At 41.3% G+C, this 22,574-nt stretch overlaps 1 protein-coding gene across 4 annotated transcripts in view; it reads left to right on the forward strand.

Moving 5' to 3' along the window:
• Positions 1-22,574, forward strand: part of CADPS2 (calcium dependent secretion activator 2) — a 1,183,693-nt gene that overhangs the window by 889,374 nt on the left and 271,745 nt on the right. For 2 of the 4 annotated variants that reach the window (XM_082254958.1, XM_082254960.1), the window contains one exon: positions 16,456-16,618. In XM_082254958.1, the coding sequence (XP_082111084.1) occupies positions 16,456-16,618 (163 nt within the window). The remainder of the gene's footprint in view (positions 1-16,455; positions 16,619-22,574) is intronic. The other 2 variants (XM_082254959.1, XM_082254961.1) reach the window with 1 other exon arrangement.

A 22,574-nucleotide genomic window follows, 5' to 3' on the forward strand; every position in this document is an offset into this window, starting at 1 on the left:
GATTGTTTTGCCTACAGTTTGGTCATTTTAACTCATTAATTTATTCTGCTTTAGGTACAATAAACAAAGCAAATACATTTGGTATGATGTTGAAAGTCAGTGTAACAGATAGGATACATGATGTGTCATATCAACAGTCTTCAGTAATCATAGCTTTAATTCTACCATAATAGCGAAACAACAAAAAAAGTAGGCGCTTGGTTACACACTATACACATACAATACTTCACTATATTGCGATGGTTACTCACTATACCTATGCAATACTAGAATTTATCGCTGTCCACAGTCAATATGCTAAATGGTAACCAAAAATCAGTCCATATGTAGTATAGCACAAAAAAAAAAAAAAAACAAGGCAGGTTGCTAGGAGCAAGTCCCAATCCACCGCTTCATCCACCATATGTGACTGTTTATGATGACTACCTCTTCTTAGTAATGTGATAAGTGCTCTCTCCACACCCCAGGTGAAGTGTGCACTTACCAGATGTATGTGGCTGACAAAGCAGCCTAAACGCTGTATGCAAAGAATCCTCTATTAATCAGCTTCTCTCCAACAAAGTCCTCTGATGTTCCAAATTGGAGATCCTTGTGAAGTGACTTCTCATACCATCCTGCATGAAGTAAAACCACCCAAGGACTAGATAATTGTGTAGTAAATTTGTTAAAATGCAATCAAGATATACAGTAAAATCATGTACTCACATTCTGTGGGTGTCTGTGACACACCAACACATACAGCTCTGCTCAGTCAATTGCAGTTGGGCAGGGCTCGTGGCCACCGAGCCGCCTTGCGTTTCAAATCATTGGAAGCAGGACGAGTGCCCAATCAGGTATGGCATTGTGGCCATATAAAAAAATAAGACAAAAACAGCGTGGGGTCCCCCCGCCAATCCTTACCAGGCCTTTTCGGGTTTTGTATGGATTTTAATGGGAACCCCACGCCAAAATTAAAAAAGAGAAAAACAGGGTGGGATCCCCCCAAAATCCATACCAGACTCGTATCTGGGCATGCAGCCTGGCAAATCAGGAAAGTGGGTAGGGGGGGGGGCAAGGAAAACCATACCAGGCCATGTGTCCTCAACATGGGGGGGGTGGGTGCTTTAATGGGGACAAGGGCCTCATCCCCTCAAGTGTGGTTGGTGGTTGTGGGGTCTGCGGGCTTATGGGAATGTGGAAGCCCTCTTTAACAAGAGCCCCCAGATCCCCCCCCCCCATGTCAATGAGTATCCGGTACATAGTACCCCTACCCATTCACCGAAAAAGTAATAAAAACACAGTTTTTGACAATTCCTTGTTTTTAAAAAAAGCGAATAAATAGTGTCCCCCAATGTCAATCACGCTGCCCGCTGCACCCGAAAAATAAATAAAAAACGCTCCCGCCCTCTATGATGGCTGGCCGCCTACTGCAGGCTCTGCTTTTTGACAGTTCTTATATAGGTTAGGGACGGGGCTACCTGGCTATGTCTCCTGGTGGCACCACCCCTTCTGTCATCACGGACTGGTGCATGCTGAGTTGGTCTTTTTTTTTAACAGCTGTCAGTGGGGAAACCCATTGACGGCTGATGACTCATTCGTTGTTAAGGATGCCGTGGCCGACTTTGCGGCCCCGCTCCTTAACAACCAGCTTATACTGTGCCCTGATTGGGCAAAGCTTTGTCCAATCAAGGCACAAAATACACTGTGCAGTGTGTTGCAGGGCGTTTGGCGGGGTGAAAACCCGCCGAACACCCTGCAAATTCGGGTGCTGAACAAACGGGCTGAACAGCCAATGTTTGGCCCGAACTCATGCTTGGGCTGAACCGTTCGCCCAACACTAGTGGACAACCAGGTGTTACACCAAACCATAGGTCACACACTTTACACCCACTTCTGCCTAGAGCCCTTATGGGGTACTTCCTTCCTCCCTTTTGGCATGAGACTTAGTTACACGATGGTCTGTATTTGGGTTGCTGCATACTCTTTTTCGGATGTACTCATCAGTAACTGTGGTAGAAGTCAAGCAAAGGGAGCCACACCAAAAGGTCAGGTGAACTTTCACTCTGTGGAAAGCCCACACAACACTCAACCTCAGAGTGACAATGCTTCCCTTGCATCGTAGCAGGACCTGATTTGAACACTTGTCTCTGCATCTGATTCTAGCTCTTTTCTCAGGCACACAAGTGATCTACCTGACTAAGGCAGATTTTGCAGCATTCAGAATTCCTCAGGCAACTAACAGCATGGCTGTCCAGGGCTTCATCGAATGTTGCAGCTTCATACAAAACGCTTGCCATTGTGGATATGCTCACTTCTGCTGTGCGCAAAAGCCTCGGTATTGTCACACTTGATTCTCCCTCATCTCTTCATGCACCTTTGGGTACTACAAAATATGAAAAGACATTCCTTGTTCATGAACAAATCGAATGAGCATGTTATGATGATTGGGTCAATCCAGAAATATTTTCACCTCTCTGAAAATCATTGCCTAGTTCTGTTTGCTCTTGTAGGCCCAGGTCTGCAACCAGATATAGATGCAATTTCTGTCTGTTAAACTACAACAAACTGGACTAGAGCAATGAACAAAGAATATGACCCTGTTTTCCAGGATCATACATTAACTGAGCAATTACCTTTGGCTCTGCGCTTTTGTATTGATGTCCTAGAACAGGTTTTGACATAAATTTCTAGAATTGACCTAATATCAGTTCACATGTATAGAATCTTGTTGCTTAAAGCCTGATCATCTAAATCCTGCCTGTAAAAGACTTCTCAAGCTTATGCCCTTTGAAGGAGGATACCTATTCGGTGAGGCATTTGACAAATTCGTCAGATACTGTATGAGGGAAGGTTCTTCTTTCACAGCAGAACATTACTAAAAAAAATACTTCAAAATATAGAGCAACTCTGTGCCATGACTTTAACATGACTAAAACCTCCTAAGAGTGGGTGATGTCTATTACAGTTTGCCTCACCAAGGCACAGGCATCCTAGACCTGTAGGTTCAATCAGTGCTTTAAAAGGGGTACAAGATAGATTTCAGAACTCTACCTCCTCACCGACTTCTCTCAAATCAAACAAAATCTGCACAAGGTGAGATTTGCAGAATTTCCTGAACCATGTGTTGTTCCAATGAGTAGTTGTGCAAGTACCCTACAAGGTAAAGCATTCTATTCAACACTGTTAAAGGTATTTGTCTTATCCAGGACCTAAAATCCCTCAACAAATACCTCTAGTTTGCAAAATTTGGCATGAAATCTGCAAGGTCAGTTATTGCTTCTCTGAGACAAGGGGAATACTTGGCATCTATAAACATCAAAGATGCCTATCTGCATATTCCCATTTATCCATCTCATCAATGCCTTCTATGTGTTGTAGTAGAAGAGTATCACTTCCAGTTTGTTGTACTGTCACTTGGCCTATCATCTTCTCCCAGACTACTCACAGAGGTCTTTGCACCTTTTCGTGTCCTTCTAAGACCTCAAAGCATCAAGGTCACAGGTCATCTAGATGACCTCCGGAAGGGCTTCTCTCCTTTCCAGCTATCTGCAAACTTCCATGGGACAATTCAGATGCTTTCGGCTTTCAATTTGGGTAAACAACTTCTAAAAATCCACTCTGCAACATTCTTTTTGCCTGGAATGTTGGGGTCTGTTTCTAGACTTATCCAAAGAAAATGCCTTCCTTTAAGAGAAGAAACTGCTTTCTCTCAGAATTCATGCTAGGAACTAAGGTTAATTAGATATCCCTCCGTGAGATTCGCCATGAGAGTTCTGGGTCTCATGGTAGCCTCCTTTGAGGCTGTTCCATTCACTCAATTTCATTCAAAAGCTCTGCAACACAACATGGAACAAGCATGCTCCTTCTCTCAACCTACCCATGCTTCTGCTCAGCAAAGCAAGGAATTCTCTAGCTATGTAGATCTTCAGCCCAGCATTGATGGGAAAGTCTTTCCTTATCACAGCAACACTGGGCCTCCCTACTGCAAATACATCCAGTCATGGTGCAGTCAGACAACACCATGGCTGTGGCCTACATTAGCTACCATGAAGCATGAGGAGTCCTACAGCTTTGAAGGAAGCAAGCTAGATCGACTCATGGATGGAGAAACACTGTCCATCAATCTCTGCTGTCCACATCCCAGGAGTGGACAACTACCTGGGCCATGGGTAATAGGCCCTTCACCCCAAAATCTTCAACCCGGTATGTCAGAGATGGGGGACCCAATACATTGGATATCTTGGCCCCCAGATTCAACATCAAGATACCTTTATTTGTGGCCAGGAACATAGTTCTTCTAGCATTGGGATCAGGTGCCTTGAAAATTACCTGGTCTCAGATCAGACTAATCTATGCCTTCCTTCCAGTGTGATTTCTATCTTGCCTGCTGGTGTAAGATAGCTGTGGTGAAATACCTTTTGTTGGATAATCCTATCTTCAGAGGATATTACCAAGCTTTTATATGTTTTTTCCAGGGGGTAATTAGAGTTGGGTTGTTTATGATCCTGAATTGGGCCAAGAAAGCATGTCAAAGTTGGTAATCATAAAATGAAAAAGTGATTGGGAGATCAAAGTCCTCCTGCAGTCGTGAAAAGGTCTTAAACCCCTGTGTGATGTAGATGTGAGTCAGGTATTTTTTTTGTTGGGGTGACCCTCTCCAAGTGTTGGGGGTAGAGAGTAGATCAGGAAGGGAAAGGCTAGACTATAAGGGGCTGTTTGGGGAGGACGACTGCAGTCTGAAGAGATGCGTTTTTGTATCCAGAGAAAGGGTGGTGATCAGCATAATAGTGTAAGTAGTGGGGAGGGGGCGTATAATATTATGCAATAATTCAAAGGCGGACAATATGGTGGCTTCAGTAGTTGTGCATGGGTTAGCCTGGGATGAATGAAGTCAATCATGGGTGTAGACCAGTTGAGAAGCTAAGTAATAGACCTAAAAGTCAGGGAAAGGAAGGCCTGGCCTGCCAGGCTAGTGGGTCATTTCAGAATATCCAGTACAATTCTGGGTTTACGTTCTTGCCAAAGAAATGTGGTGCATATGGCCTCTAGTTTTTTAATAGTTGTAAAGGGATAATGCTGCATAAGGGGTAAAACAAAAGCAGTTCTTTAAAATCCAATTATAATATATAAAATTACAAAGGGGAAAAGTCCAAACATGTCTGTAATATACACTATATTATCAAAAGTATTGGGACACCTGCCTTTACATGAACAAGAACTTTAATGGCATCCCAGTCTTTGTCTGTAGGGTTCAATATTGAGTAGGCCCACCCTTTGCAGCTATAACAGCTTTAACTCTTTTGGGAAGGTTTCCCACAAGGTTTAGGAGTGTGTCTATAGGAATGTTTGACCAGTGTTTCAGAAGCGCATTTGTGAGGTCAGGCATTGATGTTGGAGAGAAGGCCTGGCTCACAGTCTGCGCTATAATTCATCCCAAAGGTGTTCTGTCGGGTTGAGGTCAGGTCTCTGTGCAGGCCAGTCAAGTTCCTCTACCCCAAACTCGCTCATCCATGCCCAATTATGGACCTTGCTTTGTGCACTGGTCCAAATCGTTTGGTGGAGGGGGGATTATGGTGTGGGGTTGTTTTTAAGGGGTTGGGCTTGGCCCCTTAGTTCCAGTGAAGGGAACTCTTAAGGCCTCAGCATACCATACTATTTTGGACAATTTCATGCTCCCAACTTTGTGGGAGCAGTTTAGGCTTAGCCATTCCTGTTCCCCAGTGCACAAAACATCTGTCAGTCACCCATCACATCTGTACCACTGCACAAAACATCTGCAATAGTTCACCATTGTGACATCAACATATGTCAGTGTCTGCCGTTGGCCAATCAACATTTGTCAGTGTACCAGTACCCCACCAATAAATAAATAAAACATTATTCCGAATTTAAGATCTTTCTGGGCCTATCCTTCAACATGGGCATTACAAAAAAGAGTGAATTGCGTTTATATTGGTCCACTGACCCAATTCACCAAATGTGCGTGTTCTCTGCTGCTATGTGCAGGGTTCGATACAAATATTTTGGTTCATGCATTTTAACAGCCATGAACTCTGTCATCCTCAGGGAGACCCTGAATATGACCGGCTTCACAAAATTCGGCCCCTCGTAGACCACTTCACTCAGCGGTTTGCAGCCTTGTTTACCCCCGAACAAGATGTCTGCGTTGACGAGTCCCTGATTAAGTTTACTGGCCGCCTTGCTATGAAACAGTATCTCCCCAGCAAGCGTGCCAGATACGGGGTCAAGCTGTATAAGCTGTGTGACAGGGCCATAGGCTATACAGTTAGTTTCCATGTCTACGAGGGAAAAGATAGCACTGTGGAGCCCCCCGACTGCCCAGACTACATATAGAGCAGTGGTAAGGTAGTTTGGGACTTGGTGTCACCCTTATTCGGAAAGGGGTACCACTTGTACGTGGACAATTTTTATTCGAGCGTGCCACTTTTTAGACACCTCTTTCAATTACAAATTGGCACATGTGGCACTGTGCGATCAATGGCTACTAAATGCCCCATTGAGTCCGGGGGAGAGAGCCTGCTTGAGGTGTGATGAATTGCTTGCAGTGAAGTGGAGGGACAAACGGAACGTTTTCGTTCTGTCCTCCATTCACCCAGACACGGCAGTCGAAATTACTACGGTCACCGGTGTTGTTGTTGAGAAGCCCCTCTGTGTCCACAACTATAACTGTAAAATGGGAGGGGTGGACTTCAACGACCAGATGTCCTTAATTGCCCGTAAGGCCAGACGCTGGTACAAAAAACTTTTGCGCAAACCAATCAAAATACGCTTTTTGTGATTTTTTTTTTTTTTACCAAACATATGTAGCATAAAACAAATTGGCCTAAAATGTTAAAAAATTTTGATTTTTACATTTTTTTTGGGGAATTTCATATAAAAAAATGTGAAAAATATTGTTATTTTTGCAAAATTGACGCTCTTTTTTTGTTTATAGCGCATGATCAAAAAATCGCACAGGTGATCAAATACCACCAAAAGAAAGCTCTGTTTGTGGGGAAAAAAAAGGACATCAAATTCATTTAGGTACAGCGTCGCACGACCGCGCAATTGTCCGTTAAAGTCACGCAGTGCCGAATCGCAAAATAGGCCCTGGTCAGGAAGGGGGTAAAATCTTCCGGGGCTTAAGTGGTTAATTTACTTCCTCACTACCTGTCACAGTTTCAGAGGCCCTGAAATTTCAAGATGGCACAACCCCAAAGGTGGTGATTGGTTTTCGGGGTCCCGTACACAGCTAGGCTCCCAAAAAGTCTCACACATATGGTGTACTCAGGAGAAGCAGCAGAATGTATTTTGGGGTGTCATTCCACATTAACCCATGTCATGTGTGAGCTATTTATCTTTTAGTGACTACTTTGTGTTAAAAAAAAAGAAAATTACATTTTTTTCTTTTAATTTTCCCCAAATTTGAGGCAAAATATAAAATATTCCATGGAATCACCATGCCTTTCAGCAAATAGCTTGGGTGTCTACTTTCCAAAATGGGGTCATTTAGGGGGGTTTGTTGCTATCTTGACATTTCAGGGCCTCCAAAACTGTGATGGGCAGTGAGAAAGTGCAATGAGAAATTTACGCCCTTTGAAATTCTGAAGGTGGGGATTGGTTTTTCGGGGTCCTGTACACAGCTAGGTTCCCAAAAAGTCTCACACATGTGGTATCCCGGTACTCAGGAGAAGAAGCAGAATGCATGGCATGCGTGAGCAATATATAATTTCAATGACAACTTTTTGTAAAACTTTTTTTTTTAGTAATTTTTCAAACAACTGTGACAAAAAAATTAAATATTCAATTAGCTCAACATGCCTCTCAGGATGTCTACTTTCCAAAAAGTGGTAATTTGGGGGGGGGGGGGGGTTTGTACTGCCCTACCATTTTAGCACTTCAAGAATTGAGTATTTACACCATAGTTTGTAGACACTATAACTTTTGCGCAAACCAATAAAAATACGCTCATTGAGAATTTTTTGTCAAAGACATGTAGCTAAATACATTTTGCCTAAATATATGACAAAAATTGAATATATTGGATATTTTTTAACTGTCAAAGTAGAAATGTAAATTTTTCGCAAAATTTTCGCTTTTTTTTATTCATGTCGAAAAAAATAAGCGCAGAGGTGATCAAATACCACCAAAAGAAAGCTCTGTTTGTGGGAAAAAAATGACGTAAATTTTGTTTGGGCACAGCATTGCATGACCGCACAATTGTCAGTTAGTCACACAGTGCCAAGTTGAAAAAAGTGGCCTGGTCATTAAGCAGGAAAATCCTCTGGTCTTAAAGTGGTTAAAAACCTTGTGCCCTTACAACCACTTTAAAAGAACTTTGTTGTTTTTGATACTCCACGTGTCCTGTGAAACAGCTTCCCTTTGACTGGTATTGCACTCCCTTTTTTTTCTATTGTATAATTATTGTATTACATAGTGTATGCTGCAGGGACTGCACTGGCTGAGTTGGCATATTTCTACAATTTAAATCAGTGTATTTCAACCTTTTTTTTAGTCCAGGTACCCTTTAAGATTATAGACAATCTCAAGGAACCCTTTAAAATGATGGACTGTCTTGAGGCACCCTATTCTAAAATGTAAAAACAAATTCTAACATTTTTTACATTGTGCAGCAACATCCACACATGTAGGACACCCAACATTAGATGTGATTTGTTCTTCCAAAGCAAACACACTTATGCACACTGGTACTGACTAGTATTCCAATTTTTCTCTTCTTCTTCAATTTCTCTCCATCATTCTGTTAATGTCACCTTAGTGCTGAGGGAGAGGGGCACAGGAGGGTCAAACAAGGATGCTGTGGAGGCAACACACATCCTCCTTATTATTGATTATGTCAATTTTTGTTAGAATGCCAGTGTCTAGAAAGTCATAATGGTGCATAAGGAAAACTCGTGGCTTTGTGTAACTAAATGGTAGGCTTGATCCACCTGCTGGCTTGTATACAATTTTTGATACATTTTTTAGGCATTTTGCCAAGGCACCCCTGAAAAACCTCAAGGCAACCCAGGGTGCCTGGGCACCCTGGTTGAAAAAGGCTGATTTAAACCATTTTACCTCTTTATTAGCACTAAAAACTGACAGGGGGTTCTAATCCTTCTTCACTTTATCCATTCCACTGGATATGACCTCATGGGAGAAAATACCGAATGGTTTCATGAGTAAAATACCTCACGTTTTTGGGGAAAAAAAAATACCTCATGTTTTGATTAAATAACTCTTGCTTTATTTTAGTAGCGGTTGGAAAAAAGCTATGAGTTATTTTATCTCAGATTTTAGAAGGAAAATAACTTTGTGAATTGAGCCCACAGTCCTTCCATCTTTGTGCCCTACTCTACAGCACCCAAAGGAAACTGCTCTTCACTGCTTGGTTTATAGCACCATCCAAATCTACCTTAAAGCAAAAGCTGCTATCAGGAATCCAACCAATTATCCAACCCTCAGGCCCTGCAGGGGACATCTTGCTTCAAAGTCCATCATCGCTATATGGATAAGATGAGCTCACATTATAAAGGACAAAGTTCTTCTTGTGCTTTTACATGCTCATTCCACCAGGTGTAACCTAGCTTTGAAATGCTACCATCTGAACATCCTGCAGCTGTTGGCTAACTAAATTCCTCTTCAGGAAATAGGAAGAGGCAGAAACACCAGCAGAAGTGACAGTGCGGTGATGTTTGCTAAAGTTCTTATGCATATAGCTAACCAGCAGAGGATTTTTTTTTTTCCTCAACATTTTGAGACATTCTAATACTCTATACTAAGGGAGTACCCCCTCAGAAGCCCTCTTTGGCCCTTTGTTTTGTTTTTATTTTTTTTTATTCCTCTCTCCCTCTTTCTTACCCTTCCCTCCTTAATCCCTTTCTTTATGCCTATTAAACCACTAAAAACATGGTGAGCATTGGACTCGCTTGAATGACTGGCGATATACCCTTGTTCAGGGGTAAGAAAATAGCAATTGATGCAATTTGTACCATTATGTAATCATTGTCATTCCTGGTTTATAAACTTGATTTTTACTATATGTATTGATACTGACTGCGATGCCAAGCTTCTTGTCACTCTCCCTGATTTACTAAATCTGGAGAGTACAAAATCTGGTACAGCTGTGCATGGTGGCCAATCCACTTCTAACATCAGCTTGCTCAATTAAGCTTTGACAAAAAAAAAAATGGAAGCTGATTGGTTAAGCCCACATTCACATTGGTCAGCCAGCAATGGCACCGTTCGAATCGGTGCAACGCCGACTTTGCGGCGCTGCACCAATTCCCAAAAGTCGTTTCTGTACGACTTTTGGTGATTTCCATAGACATCTGTGCAGGAACCCGCACAGATGTCTGTAAAATCGCCCCCAATGTCAGACTGAAATGCCGGCTTGAAATCGTGTGAGTTTATCTCAAAACGGCCTCAGTGTGAACCAGGGCTTATATACAGAGCTGTATTAGATTTCGCTTTTTAGTTGGCTGTAGTTGCTAAAATAAATGTTTGGTTACACAAACACATATCTCTTCTTACACCTTACAAATGTTAATTGCTTAACTAAATGTAAACTCAAAATATTTTAAGTATGTTTGCCGTTATGTCTTGCTATATACGGTTTTCTTAAGTACATTTTTTTGTGAACCTGTTGCCCATTGATGACAAAAAACAAAAAGAGGGAAAGGTAACCAAAAATTTGATAAATTTGAAGAAGTTTACCCACTCGCTCATAAGTGAACGGTACTCAAATGGCAAAACAGCATACTCAAAAAAGGAATGGGACAACTAGAAAAAGACCCTGATGAAGCTGGGGTTTCCAGCGAAACATGTAGACGGTGTGTAGGTGGACTGCTGCTTTCCACATGAGCTGGGGCTCTGCCTTATGGAGCTAAGTCTTTTCCTCCAATGCCTTTGAGGGTCACTGTCAGCTGTGATGTTACCACTCCAGTGAGATGAATGCTAGATGAATGCTGCCTGATCCCTCCACCGTGACTGGGTCGGTTCCTGGATGCGGCCACAGCGGGCTACTGCGAGCAGTGTATGTGCTAAGTGTACACATGAGGCTGGGCTAGCTGAACGCTATCTGTGTGGACACACAACGAGACTGCATGTCCGTATGCGTTAGCCACTTCCAGCTGTAGCTCTCAGCCCTTTACTGCTGTCATCTGTGTATGGGAGACCGGCTTTCCTTCAGTCCCTTTTGAATCTATAGGATGTGATGTTAATCATACCACAAGGCTATTCCCTTTCCTGCATATTGAACAGATACTTCCAGGATTACCCGTGACAAGATCCCTCCGTATATGGTACTGTTTGTTGCCCTGCTGTTACCCCATGCCACCCGTGTAGGGGGTCCCCATTTTGATTTTTTCCTTTGATGATCGATGATTTCACTGCCTACTGCTACACTGTCCCATCCTATTTATTTCCACTGCTACAGGGGCTCACTTGCTTGATGTACTATCCCCATCACCTTTAATTCTGGGATTGTTATTTTTCACGCCAGCAGCATAAGATTGACAGTGGCCTCTCATAGTCCCCACCTTTTGCCTCAGTAACTTCTTATCAGTCTCCATTAGCTCCAGCCCCTGTCCCTGATTGCTGTGCAATTTTTGCATACATTTGCAGATCCTGTTCGGTGTAGAGACTCGTTTATTTTATTTTATTTTGTTTATTATTTTTGTTTATCCTGGCTGTGAGCTGTTACATTGAGATATGATGATATATTGCTTACCTCCATGACCTTGCTACCATGTGTGCATACCATACTATTTTATTTATATAGGCGATTTATATGCCTGTTGCACCTCTTTCCCTTCATTGGGATTAACAGGATCTGTGGTAGCAGCATTAATGTGTCTGGTGATTGGGTTCAGCCGCTTTGTCTGTTCCATCCAGGTGCATTCATCTTCGTATGGCTCACAGGGTGGTTTAGCTCCGATGTTGAGACAGACTGTTCCTTCTTTCCATCCACATTTGCTACAATTGATTTGAACTGTAGCTGATTCCTGCTCTCCTCTATTTGGGTATTATTATTTAGGAATATACTGTTTTGCTACTTTGTTGATCATTCCATCAGTGTCATCAGCTCAGTTTTTTTGATCCCTATTCATGGAGTGCAGTCTTCCTGAGATCACAGCCCCAGTGTGACTTCCAGCATTTCTAGTTATTTACAGTGGGTACGGAAAGTATTCAGACCCCCTTAAATTTTTCACTCTTTGTTATATTGCAGCCATTTGCTAAAATCATTTAGGTTCATTCTTCTTCCTCATGAATGTACACATAGCACCCCATACTGACAGAAAAACACAGAATTGTTGACATTGTTGCAGATTTATTAAAAAAGAAAAACTGAAATATCACATGGTCCTATGTATTCAGACCCTTTGCTCAGTATTTAGTAGAAGCCCCCTTTTGATCTAATACAGCCAGGAGTCTCTTTGGGAAAGATGCAACAAGTCTTTCACACCTGGATTTGGGGATCCTCTGCCATTCCTCCTTGCAGATCCTCTCCAGTTCTGTCAGGTTGGATGGTAAACGTTGGTGGACAGCCATTTTTAGGTCTCTCCAGAGATGCTCATTTGGGTTTAAGTCAGGGCTCTGGCTGGGCCATTCAAGAACAGTCACGGAGTTGTTGTGAAGCCACTCCTTCGTTATTTTAGCTGTGTGCTTAGGGTCATTGTCTTGTTGGAAGGTAAACCTTCGGCCCAGTCTGAGGTCCAGAGCACTCTGGAGAAGGTTTTTGTCCAGGATATCCCTGTACTTGGCCGCATTCATCTTTCCCTCGATTGCAACCAGTCGTCCTGTCCCTGCAGCTGAAAAACACCCCCACAGCATGATGCTGCCACCACCATGCTTCACTGTTGGGACTGTATTGGACAGGTGATGAGCAGTGCCTGGTTTTCTCCACACATACCGCTTAGAATTAAGGCCAAAAAGTTCTATTTTGGTCTCATCAGACCAGGGAATCTTATTTCTCACCATCTTGGAGTCCTTCAGGTGTTTTTTAGCAAACTTCATGCGGCTTTCATGTGTCTTACACTGAGGAGAGGCTTCCGTCGGGCCACTCTGCCATAAAGCCCCGACTGGTGAAGGGCTGCAGTGATGGTTGACTTTCTACAACTTTCTCCCATCTCCTGACTACATCTCTGGAGCTCAGCCACAGTGATCTTTGGGTTCTTCTTTACCTCTCTCACCAAGGCTCTTCTCCCCCGATAGCTCAGTTTGGCCGGACGGCCAGCTCTAGGAAGGGTTCTGGTCGTCCCAAACGTCTTCTATTTGAGGATTATGGAGGCCACTGTGCTCTTAGGAACCTTAAGTGCAGCAGAAATCTTTTTGTAACCTTGGCCAGATCTGTGCCTTGCCACAATTCTGTCTCTGAGCTCTTCAGGCAGTTCCTTTGACCTCATGATTCTCATTTGCTCTGACATGCATTGTGATCTGGAAGGTCTTATATAGACAGGCGTGTGGCTTTCCTAATCAAGTCCAATCAGTATAATCAAACACAGCTGGACTCAAATGAAGGTGTAGAACCATCTCAAGGATGATCAGAAGAAATGGAAAGCACCTGAGTTAAATATATGAGTGTCACAGCAAAGGGTCTGAATACTTAGGACCATGTGATATTTCAGTTTTTCTTTTTTAATAAATCTGCAACAATGTCAACAATTCTGTGTTTTTCTGTCAGTATGGGGTGCTATGTGTACATTCATGAGGAAGAAGAATGAACCTAAATGATTTTAGCAAATGGCTGCAATATAACAAAGAGTGAAAAATTTAAGGGGGTCTGAATACTTTCCGTACCCACTGTATTTATTCAGTGTCCAATCACTCCAGGCTGGTCTTGATTCCCCTCATGCAGGTTTGACGGTGCGCCCAGTCTCGGTGGCTTTTTCAACCTGAGGCACATCTGGTTTTATTTATCGTGCCCAGGTTTGTTATTTATCTATTTTCATTCCCATTTTTGAATTTGGTTATTTTCGTTATATTGCCTCCATGATTCTGGTCACACCGTCTACCTTTATTTATTTGATTTAGCTCCTGACCCTAACAGTCCGCAGCCATCTCTGCATCCACTTGTTGGGAGCGGGGTGTCTGCCCTCTGTTGAGTCTCTCTCTAATTTGTGTTCATTCAGTTTGGCACCCCCTATATGACACATTGAGTGGTCGATCACTTCATGCGATTTAATTTTTGATTCCGCTGCTTCGGACTATTGTGTACCACCTGAGTGTTGATTTTCCTTTTTTGGATTATCACTAGGTGACGTTCCTTCGTCCAAATCCTAGCTTCTGTGGGGTCACTATTGATTTGTGCTCTATCCATTAGTGCTTTGTGATTCGGCTACTCATATGTGCATGCAGATTGCTCTTTAGGTGTCAGCAGTCCACCTACTTTATCTGTGTTTGTCCTTTGTTTTTAATCACCACGTGGTATATTTTTAGTGGTGAGGTGGAAGGTGTTGTATCGTATTTTACAACGTTACCGTGTGTTCTGCTTTTTGTATTCAATAAATTTTCTATTTTTCATTAGCAGTGGTTCCGTTGTTGTGTTTTCCTTTGAGACTATTTTTGTGTAGTTATACCCCTGTTACTCTATTGTATGGCGCTTTTTTTGGGGTGACACCTCTTTTTCTAGTTGTCCCATTCCTTTTTTGAGTCTGTTGCCCATTGAGCTGCCTATTAGGTCTGCAGGATGTATGTGAAGACATGATCGATAGCCCAACAGCCATCTGAAGGCATATGTGAACAGCACACTGACAACGCTGCTGCTAATTGTGGGGCAATAGCTTAGTGCTGTAAGTCTGCAACTGGGGATTTTTTTTTTACTGACATGATTCTTATGTAAGAAGCGTTGCATTAGACTCACAAAAAAGTGAAACATCCCAAACATACTAAGAAAATCTGAATTTTGACTTTTCAATTCCTTATCTTGGAGTATAGTATAGGACAAGGACTTGTATTGTTAAACTGTGGGTCATATACAGCTACCTTTAGACAATTGGACACCAGCAAAATCTTGATCGGGGTTCCCCCAGAGTGTAGGATGTAACCCTGCCTATTCTGCTAGACACCGTGATCAAGACACATAGGGGAGGAGCCTGTGCCATGTGCCGTACTCCATTGTATCATGCAGTCTATTTATGGTATAGGAGCGCTAAACCTTGTGTGGGTTTGTTGTGACAAAATATGTGGTCCTTAAGGCTGCACGCTGACAACTGAAATGTCCTGCTGGACCCTCAGAGGAGTTGGCATACAACATAAAAAAAATATGAAAAGATGGGAGCACCACACTAGTTCATATAGTCCATAAAATATTTTGGTGTTGTTCCCCTCAAAAGCATTGGCTTTTGTTACAGAATAAAATCCTTTATGCACTGTATCAACTAGTGTGGCACAATCTTTTACATTTTTTTTTTAACATACTCAAAGATGAGGAATTTGCACAAGAAAACGGGTTAAAGAAGCTCACATCAGTTGAAGCCTGAACTTCCAGCTGGTAGAATTTTGAAAACGTGAACAGTGGACCAGGCGGCAGCCTTGCATTTAAGGAAGCAGGTGCTTGATGCTGAAAAGTCCAAATGATACCAACAGCTCTGCTGGAATGTTCTAATAGGGAAAGGAGAAATTCTGTCTTTAAGGGTGTATGCCCAGGAAATGAATTGACTGTGCCACCTAGCAATGGCGGAATGGGAACTCAATCTTGTGAAAAAAAACAGTGGCTTTCAGGTAGACTCTGATAATTCTAACCACATCTGAGCAATGTAGGGCATTTTTCTTGTCTTGTTTTGGAGCAGCACAAAGGAAAAAACAATGTCCTCTTTGATGTGAAAAGAAGAGGGCACCTTAGGTAGGATTATTAGGGTTTGCCTCAAAACCACTTTGTTCCTGTGTAAAACAGGAACAGGCTCTTTACAGGAATAAGCTGCCAACTCTCCTAACAGATGTAATGGCTACCAGGAAGGCAAACTTACAAGTGAGGTCTTTCAATTAAATATCTCTAATTAGTTTAAAGAGCAGATCAGGGAAAGTACAGTGAGCACCAGGCTGAGATCCCATAGTGACACAGGAGGTGAAATTTGGGAATTTATATGAGCAACTCCCTGAAGAAAAGGCAGGATGAGCGAAAGTGAGACGAGATTTCTGGAATAAAATGGATAAAGAAGAAACGTGTGCGTTGAGGGTACTCAGAGCTATTCACAGGTCAGTTATTTCCTCTGACTTCTGGTTTTGGTTATGACACAGGAAGGGAAGGCAAAAAAAAAAATTTGACGGGTAATAACCTTCCCTTACTCTATCCAAAATTACATGTTTTTTTTCTTTAGCTCTACTTTACTCATTTCTTCCTGTAATATAACCAGTGTAAAAACATATTCTATAACAAATATTGTATAACAGAAATAATTTATGGACAGTTTTACACTATTACAGGGTAACAGCTTAATTTAGTTTATTAACATCTGTTTATTTTCTATTGCTTAGGACACGAACTGCATTTGAGATTAAACTGCAAAGAACAAATAAATCTACAGACCTCCGGATTCCATCCTCAGTATGCACTATGTTTAATGTGTTGGTGGATGCTAAAAAACAGTGTACTAAACTATGTGTTCTTGATGGTGGGCAAGAGGTAAATGTCCAAATTGTATTTTCTTTGCTCAGGTCCAGTTGCATATAAACAGTAGTATAAATTGCACTAATGGCATTTTTTTGTTAAATTATGGAACATTTAATTGAGCATGTCCTTTATGTTGTCCTTATCTGTAATAGCATTTTAGGTTATAAAATTATTTTGGAAGAACATTAATCCTTTTACTCATACGTCGGTGGCAGGGTGAAGGTTACACATGCAACTGCTACAGCAGCGGGGAGTGTGTGTATACTCCACGAGCTGACCGATGACTTTCTGTGGCCCCTGGGTCACATAGGGATATCGATCTAGGGCCACTATCCATAGTTAAAGTGATACTAAACACCTACTGTTAAATTTAAATTGTCCCTTCTATTTCTGTATGTTGATGATAGCATTATAATTTTTTCAATAATAAAAACCCATTCAAATATCTTTTTCCTAATCAATATACAGCTGTCACACCACTCTGATCTTTCCCAGCCTGTCTGCAGAGAAGCATAAGTAGGAGGAGCTTCTAGTCTTTTGCTGCTGGTCACATGTTCAAAATAAAAAAAAAAAACATAATTTGGAATACAGGGTAAAAAGAGATAAAATCAATAAACTCAATAAACTTGTTTTAATTTGTCATACAAATATATATTTGAAATGAAAGCTATATTTTCTGCAAATAACATGGTGTGGGTAGATTTCTGCCAGTCACAGGCTGTGCCACACCCCTTCAGACTGTTTCTTAGAATAAGAAGGTCGTCAAGCCTCCATCAATCTACATGTTATTTTTCCACCCCCATTGTGTTTAATTGGTTAGTGGATATGGAGGAGGTAGGGAGTGGGCTGTCATTTACCCCTGTGTATTCACCCACATATGTGACACTATAGTCACATGGGTTTTTCAGATGTGATGGGGAGAAAATGCTCAGCATAAAAAACTCACTAAAAACTGAGCATGTGCAGAGCTGCCTCAACAGCTGCAAATCCCTAGCTGAATTGTTGACATGAACAAAAGGTTGAGCTAGAGAGCAGCAGGATCAACCAGGTGATTTCAGAATACAGAAAATGAATCTTATAGTGACTGTGATTAGCATGTAAAACACAATTTATTTATTGTTTTTCATGATGTGGGTTTAGGGACACTTCAACTCTAAACTGTAGGGGCTTTTAAAGCATTATATATGGAGCATATAAAGTAGTTTGTTGTCGTTTTGCAAGCAATTGCACTTTTAAAGCTTGATATGTTGAGTATATATTTACTCAACACAATCTCTCTTTTTATACTTTCTTAAAAATTAGGTAATTTGTGTTTGTGGACCCTACAAGCTTTATAAACCTTTTTCACAAATATCGTGTGACAAAAAATTGGAACTACCACTATTTTATTCTGAAGGGTGTCTACTTTCAGAAAATGTATAATGTTTGAGGGTTTTAACTACTCTTCAGGCCTAAAATAACTTTTAAAATTTGCAAAAACATCTCTGGTAGCGGAAGGGTTAAACATGTATACACTGAAGTACAATGCTTTAAATAAAAAATTGTGTATATGGGTGTTACGCTGAGTAAAATGATAATAAATGCCATGATTCAGAGAAAGCAGATTTGCAGTAAGCTACTTGTGGCGGTGCTTTTCTCTTAAGATGCATATAATACTTATGAAATCAAAAACATTTCCTTTAAAGTATATCTAAAACCATGACTTCATTTTTTATTATGGATAGAGAAGATATTTTTTTTTTCTTTTTTTGTCTGTATCTCATAAGGGCGATTTCCCTAACTTCCTGTCCTGTACTATCCTGTAGGCACAACAGGAAATTAGAGATCACTCCAAAGTGAGGGAAATCACTTCTAACTGTTGCAAGAAGTGTCCCCACCAAATGTATATCTGTTCTTCTGACAACTCAGTCACCAGGACGAAGCTAATGAATCTCCCTAGCTGGGACATAAGTAGTAAATAAAAAAAAAAATCGAACTTCTTCTAAACACTAAGGCTACATTCACACCTGAGCGTAGCTTTTGCGTGTGTTTTTTACCGCGATTTTACTGCAATTTTTACCGCGATTTACAGGCGTTTTTACAGGCGTTTTTTGTGCAGGCGTATTTAGATTGAATAGAGACCAATGGAAAACGCCTGTAATCTGCCCAAAAAGAAGCTCGTGTACTTTTTTGAGCGTTGGGCGTTTTGCACATAGCATCAAAACGCTCAGATGTGAACAGGGGCCATTGAAATGAATAGGATTTGTCTTGTTGGGTGTTTTGAGAGCTGATCCTAGAGAAGAAAAACTCCCCAAAAACGCCCCAAAACGCCTACATGTGAACGGAGCCTTACTAACTCTTCAGCCTAAAACCAAAGTGAGGTCTAGTCGAGTAAACATTTTTTTAGTTTTGTAGAAGAACTTGCAGGCAATTGCTTGTGACCCCACTGGAGACGAATTCCTACACATGATGGAGGTGATATTTCTAGTAGTGTCACATAAAGTTCTAATCCTTCTGAAACCTATCCAGAATATTTTTTTTAATACTTTTACCAGGACGGCGCTTTCTTTATGGTTTATGCTGGAATTGTATAGCATTCATAAACCCTCTCATTTTTCAAATGTTTACATTTTTGAAAATATTCATAATTGTCCATAATGTCCAATATTTAAAAAAAAAAATCTTATGTTGGTTCTGTTTTCCTTGTGTTCTTCCAGATCTTTGTTTCCATATGAAGTGTATCTTTTATTGCAGCTACACTTTTTGAGCTCTGATATTCATACCTACTCTGTAAGGTCCCTTTCACAGAAGCCAATGGGGCTGTGTGCAATCATATGCAGGAACCACAGTGGTTGTTCCCAGCAATTACTTGTGGGAGGCTGCCTCACTAAAAACAATGGGAGTCTGACAGCCCCCACAGATAGCCCCGACCGCTCCCATGTTGTCTTTCATAGAGTGGTTACCTGTGCATGATTGGCCCTGGACACAGGCAGTCTGCATTCAGAGAAGAACACTAGCAGGGAATCACTCCATGAGGGACTACATGAAAGCAGCTGCAATGACAGCCTCCCATTGCTTTTAATGGGGCTAACCTCCAGAGCTAATTGCTGAGAACCCACACTGGGGTTCCCACATATGATTGCACACAGCCCCATTCCACAAGTGTACAGTTTTTTTACTTACCTGTCTGTGCTGCTCAAAGATCTTCACTGTCTGTTCAGTGCTGGACAGCTTTTTCTTAAAATTTCTCACTCCGTTATCTAAGGGTTCATACTCTGTTAAGAAACTAGACTACACATTAGGATTAAATAGGGATAAGAGTGGATACTGCACAGTGAGGAATTTAGAGGGGCATGAATAGATGAGTATAAACTGTGGAGGGGGAAGGGAGAGGTTGAAGATGGATTTTGTAGTCCAATAAATTAAATTTTAGCAAAAGTCCAGTTACATTTTCATTCTGTGTACACCCATTGTCAGTCATAATGTTTTCTGTTATTTCTTATTTTTTTCTTATTATTATTAGTTACTTATTGTTATATCCTCTTGTCACATTTTATTTTCATGTACATTTGTTTCTGGATCATTCCATTATATCTCCCAGTTTTCTAAGCAGTGGGTAAGTGTTTCTTTACACATATATAAATTCACTAAAAAAGTTGGTTTCTTTATATATAGTTATCGTGTGGATGTCCCATTGTGGGTGAAGAACCCACCCTCCCATTGAACCATTCTCTTATTTTGTAGTAGAAATGATGATAGCTATGTTAATAATGGCAGTAGGCAAGCTGGATTAGGCAATGTGAGACAGTCAGACTTTAGTTACCTGGAGTATTGCATTGGGTTACTGCATTTTGTCTTATTATAGACATTATAGAGATACAGTCATGGCAGAAAATATTGGCACCCCTGCATTCCTGTCAGATAATGCACCGCTTCACTCAGAAAATTATTGGAATTACAAATGTTTGGGCATTCTCATGTTTATTTTCTTTTGTTTGTATTAGTATGATACAAAAAAGTAGAAAAACAAAAAGCCAAATCTGATATATTCCATGCAAAACTCTTGCAAAAAAAAAATGCAAAAAAAAAATTGTAAGAAATAATTGCTCTCCAAGTTTGTGATGCTTCTGTAATTTGTAATCAAACTCACCTGTATCAATTAACAGGTGCTGACAATATAAAAATCACACTGGGAAACAGGTATGTGCTTCTGTGTTCCACACAGAGCATGGAGAAGAAAAAGAACACCAAAGAATTGTCTGAGGATTTGAGAACAAAAATTGTGGGCAAGCATGGACAATCTCAAGGTTACAAGTCCATCTCCAGGGATCTTAATGTTCCTGTGTCCACTGTGCGCAACATTGTCAAGATGTTTACAGCCCATGGCACTGTAGCTAGTCTCCCTGGGCGTGGACAAAAGAGAAACCTTGATCAAAGATTGCAACAAAGGATTGTTCAAATGGTGGATAAAGAACCTCGATCAACTTCCAGACAAATTCAAGCTGACCTTTAGGCAGAGGGTACAACTGTATCAGCTTGCACTATACGTCATCTGAATAAAAAGGGACGCTATGATAGGGGACCCAGGAGGACCCTCACTGCTGACAGAAACATAAAGCCAGATTGGAGTTTGCCAAAACCTACCTGAGAAAGCCAAAATCATTTTGGGAGAATGTGTTGTGGACAGATAAACAAAATAAACGTGTTTTTGTAAAGCCCATCATTCTACTCTTTTCAGTAAAAGAAATGAGACCTTTAACCACTTTACCACCGGAGGATTTTGGTGGTATTTGATCATCTGTGCGATTTTTACTTTTTGCGCTATAAACAAAAAAAGAGCGTAAATTTTGAAAAAATAACAATATTTTTCAAATTTTTTTATATGAAATTCCCCCAACAAAAAAATGTAAAAATCACATTTTTTTTAAAATTTTTGGCCAATTTGTTTTCTGCTACCTATGTTTGGTAAAAAAAAAAATCACAATATTAGCTTGACCTGTGGTTACCGACTCCCTGCTGGCTTTGTCGATCTGAACCACATCAGTGGCCCGGGACTCCCTCCGGGCACCCTTCCTCCCCCGTATATACCCCCCCCACTGTTTTGCCCTTCCTTCCCCCCCCCTATCCTTCTTGCCCCTCTTACTCCCTTCTTTTTCTCCCCCCCCCCCATATTGCCTCGAGTTGGCCGCTACCTAATTTGTTTCCCTATTGTGGCTGGACCACCAACTTTTGCTGCACTACGGCCTCCCTTTTTGCCCTACCCCAGCCGCCCCTGTGCACTGTGTTTATCCTTTGTACCTGTACTCCGGGCGCCCAGCTTGCCCCTTTCCTATTCCTTAACCTGATTGTTATGCTACTACTTGCTGTTCATAATGTCATTTTGACATGTATTCATCTGTTATGCACCACTGTTACCTATTGGTATTGTTTTGTACTACATTCCTTCTGCCTTAATAAAAAAAACGTTTGAAAAAAAAAATCACAATAAGCATATTTTGATTGGTTTGCGCAAAAGTTATTGCGTTTACTAACTAAGGGAAAGATTTCTGTAATTTTTGGTGTTTTTTTTTTTTTTTTTTAACGAGTAATGACGGCGATCTGCAATTTTTTTTTGCGGGACTGCGACATTGCAGCGGACAGATCGGACCATTGACTGACATTTTTGACACTTTTGGGGGTACCAGTGACATTACTACAGTAATCAGTGCTATAAATATGCACTGTTACTGTAAAAATGACACTGGCAGGGAAGGGGTTAATTTTATTGGAGAGGGAGGGGTTCATGTATGCCTGGTGCTTCCTTACACGTGTGGGGGGAGGTGACTGAGTGACACAGGGACAGATCGCATGTTCAGCTATGCTGAACCCTGCAATTTGTCACTGTCTGTCACTTAGAAGATCCGCCCGCTTTGTTTACACAAGCGGGCGGATCTCCAAACTCGATTCCCCGACGATCGGGGAAGAGCAGCGGCGATCGCCGCTGCTCCTCCCCTGGGCCGACTCC

Source organism: Pelophylax lessonae (assembly GCF_965119305.1).
Source record: "Pelophylax lessonae genome assembly, chromosome: 4".
Taxonomy (NCBI): Eukaryota; Metazoa; Chordata; class Amphibia; order Anura; family Ranidae; genus Pelophylax; species Pelophylax lessonae.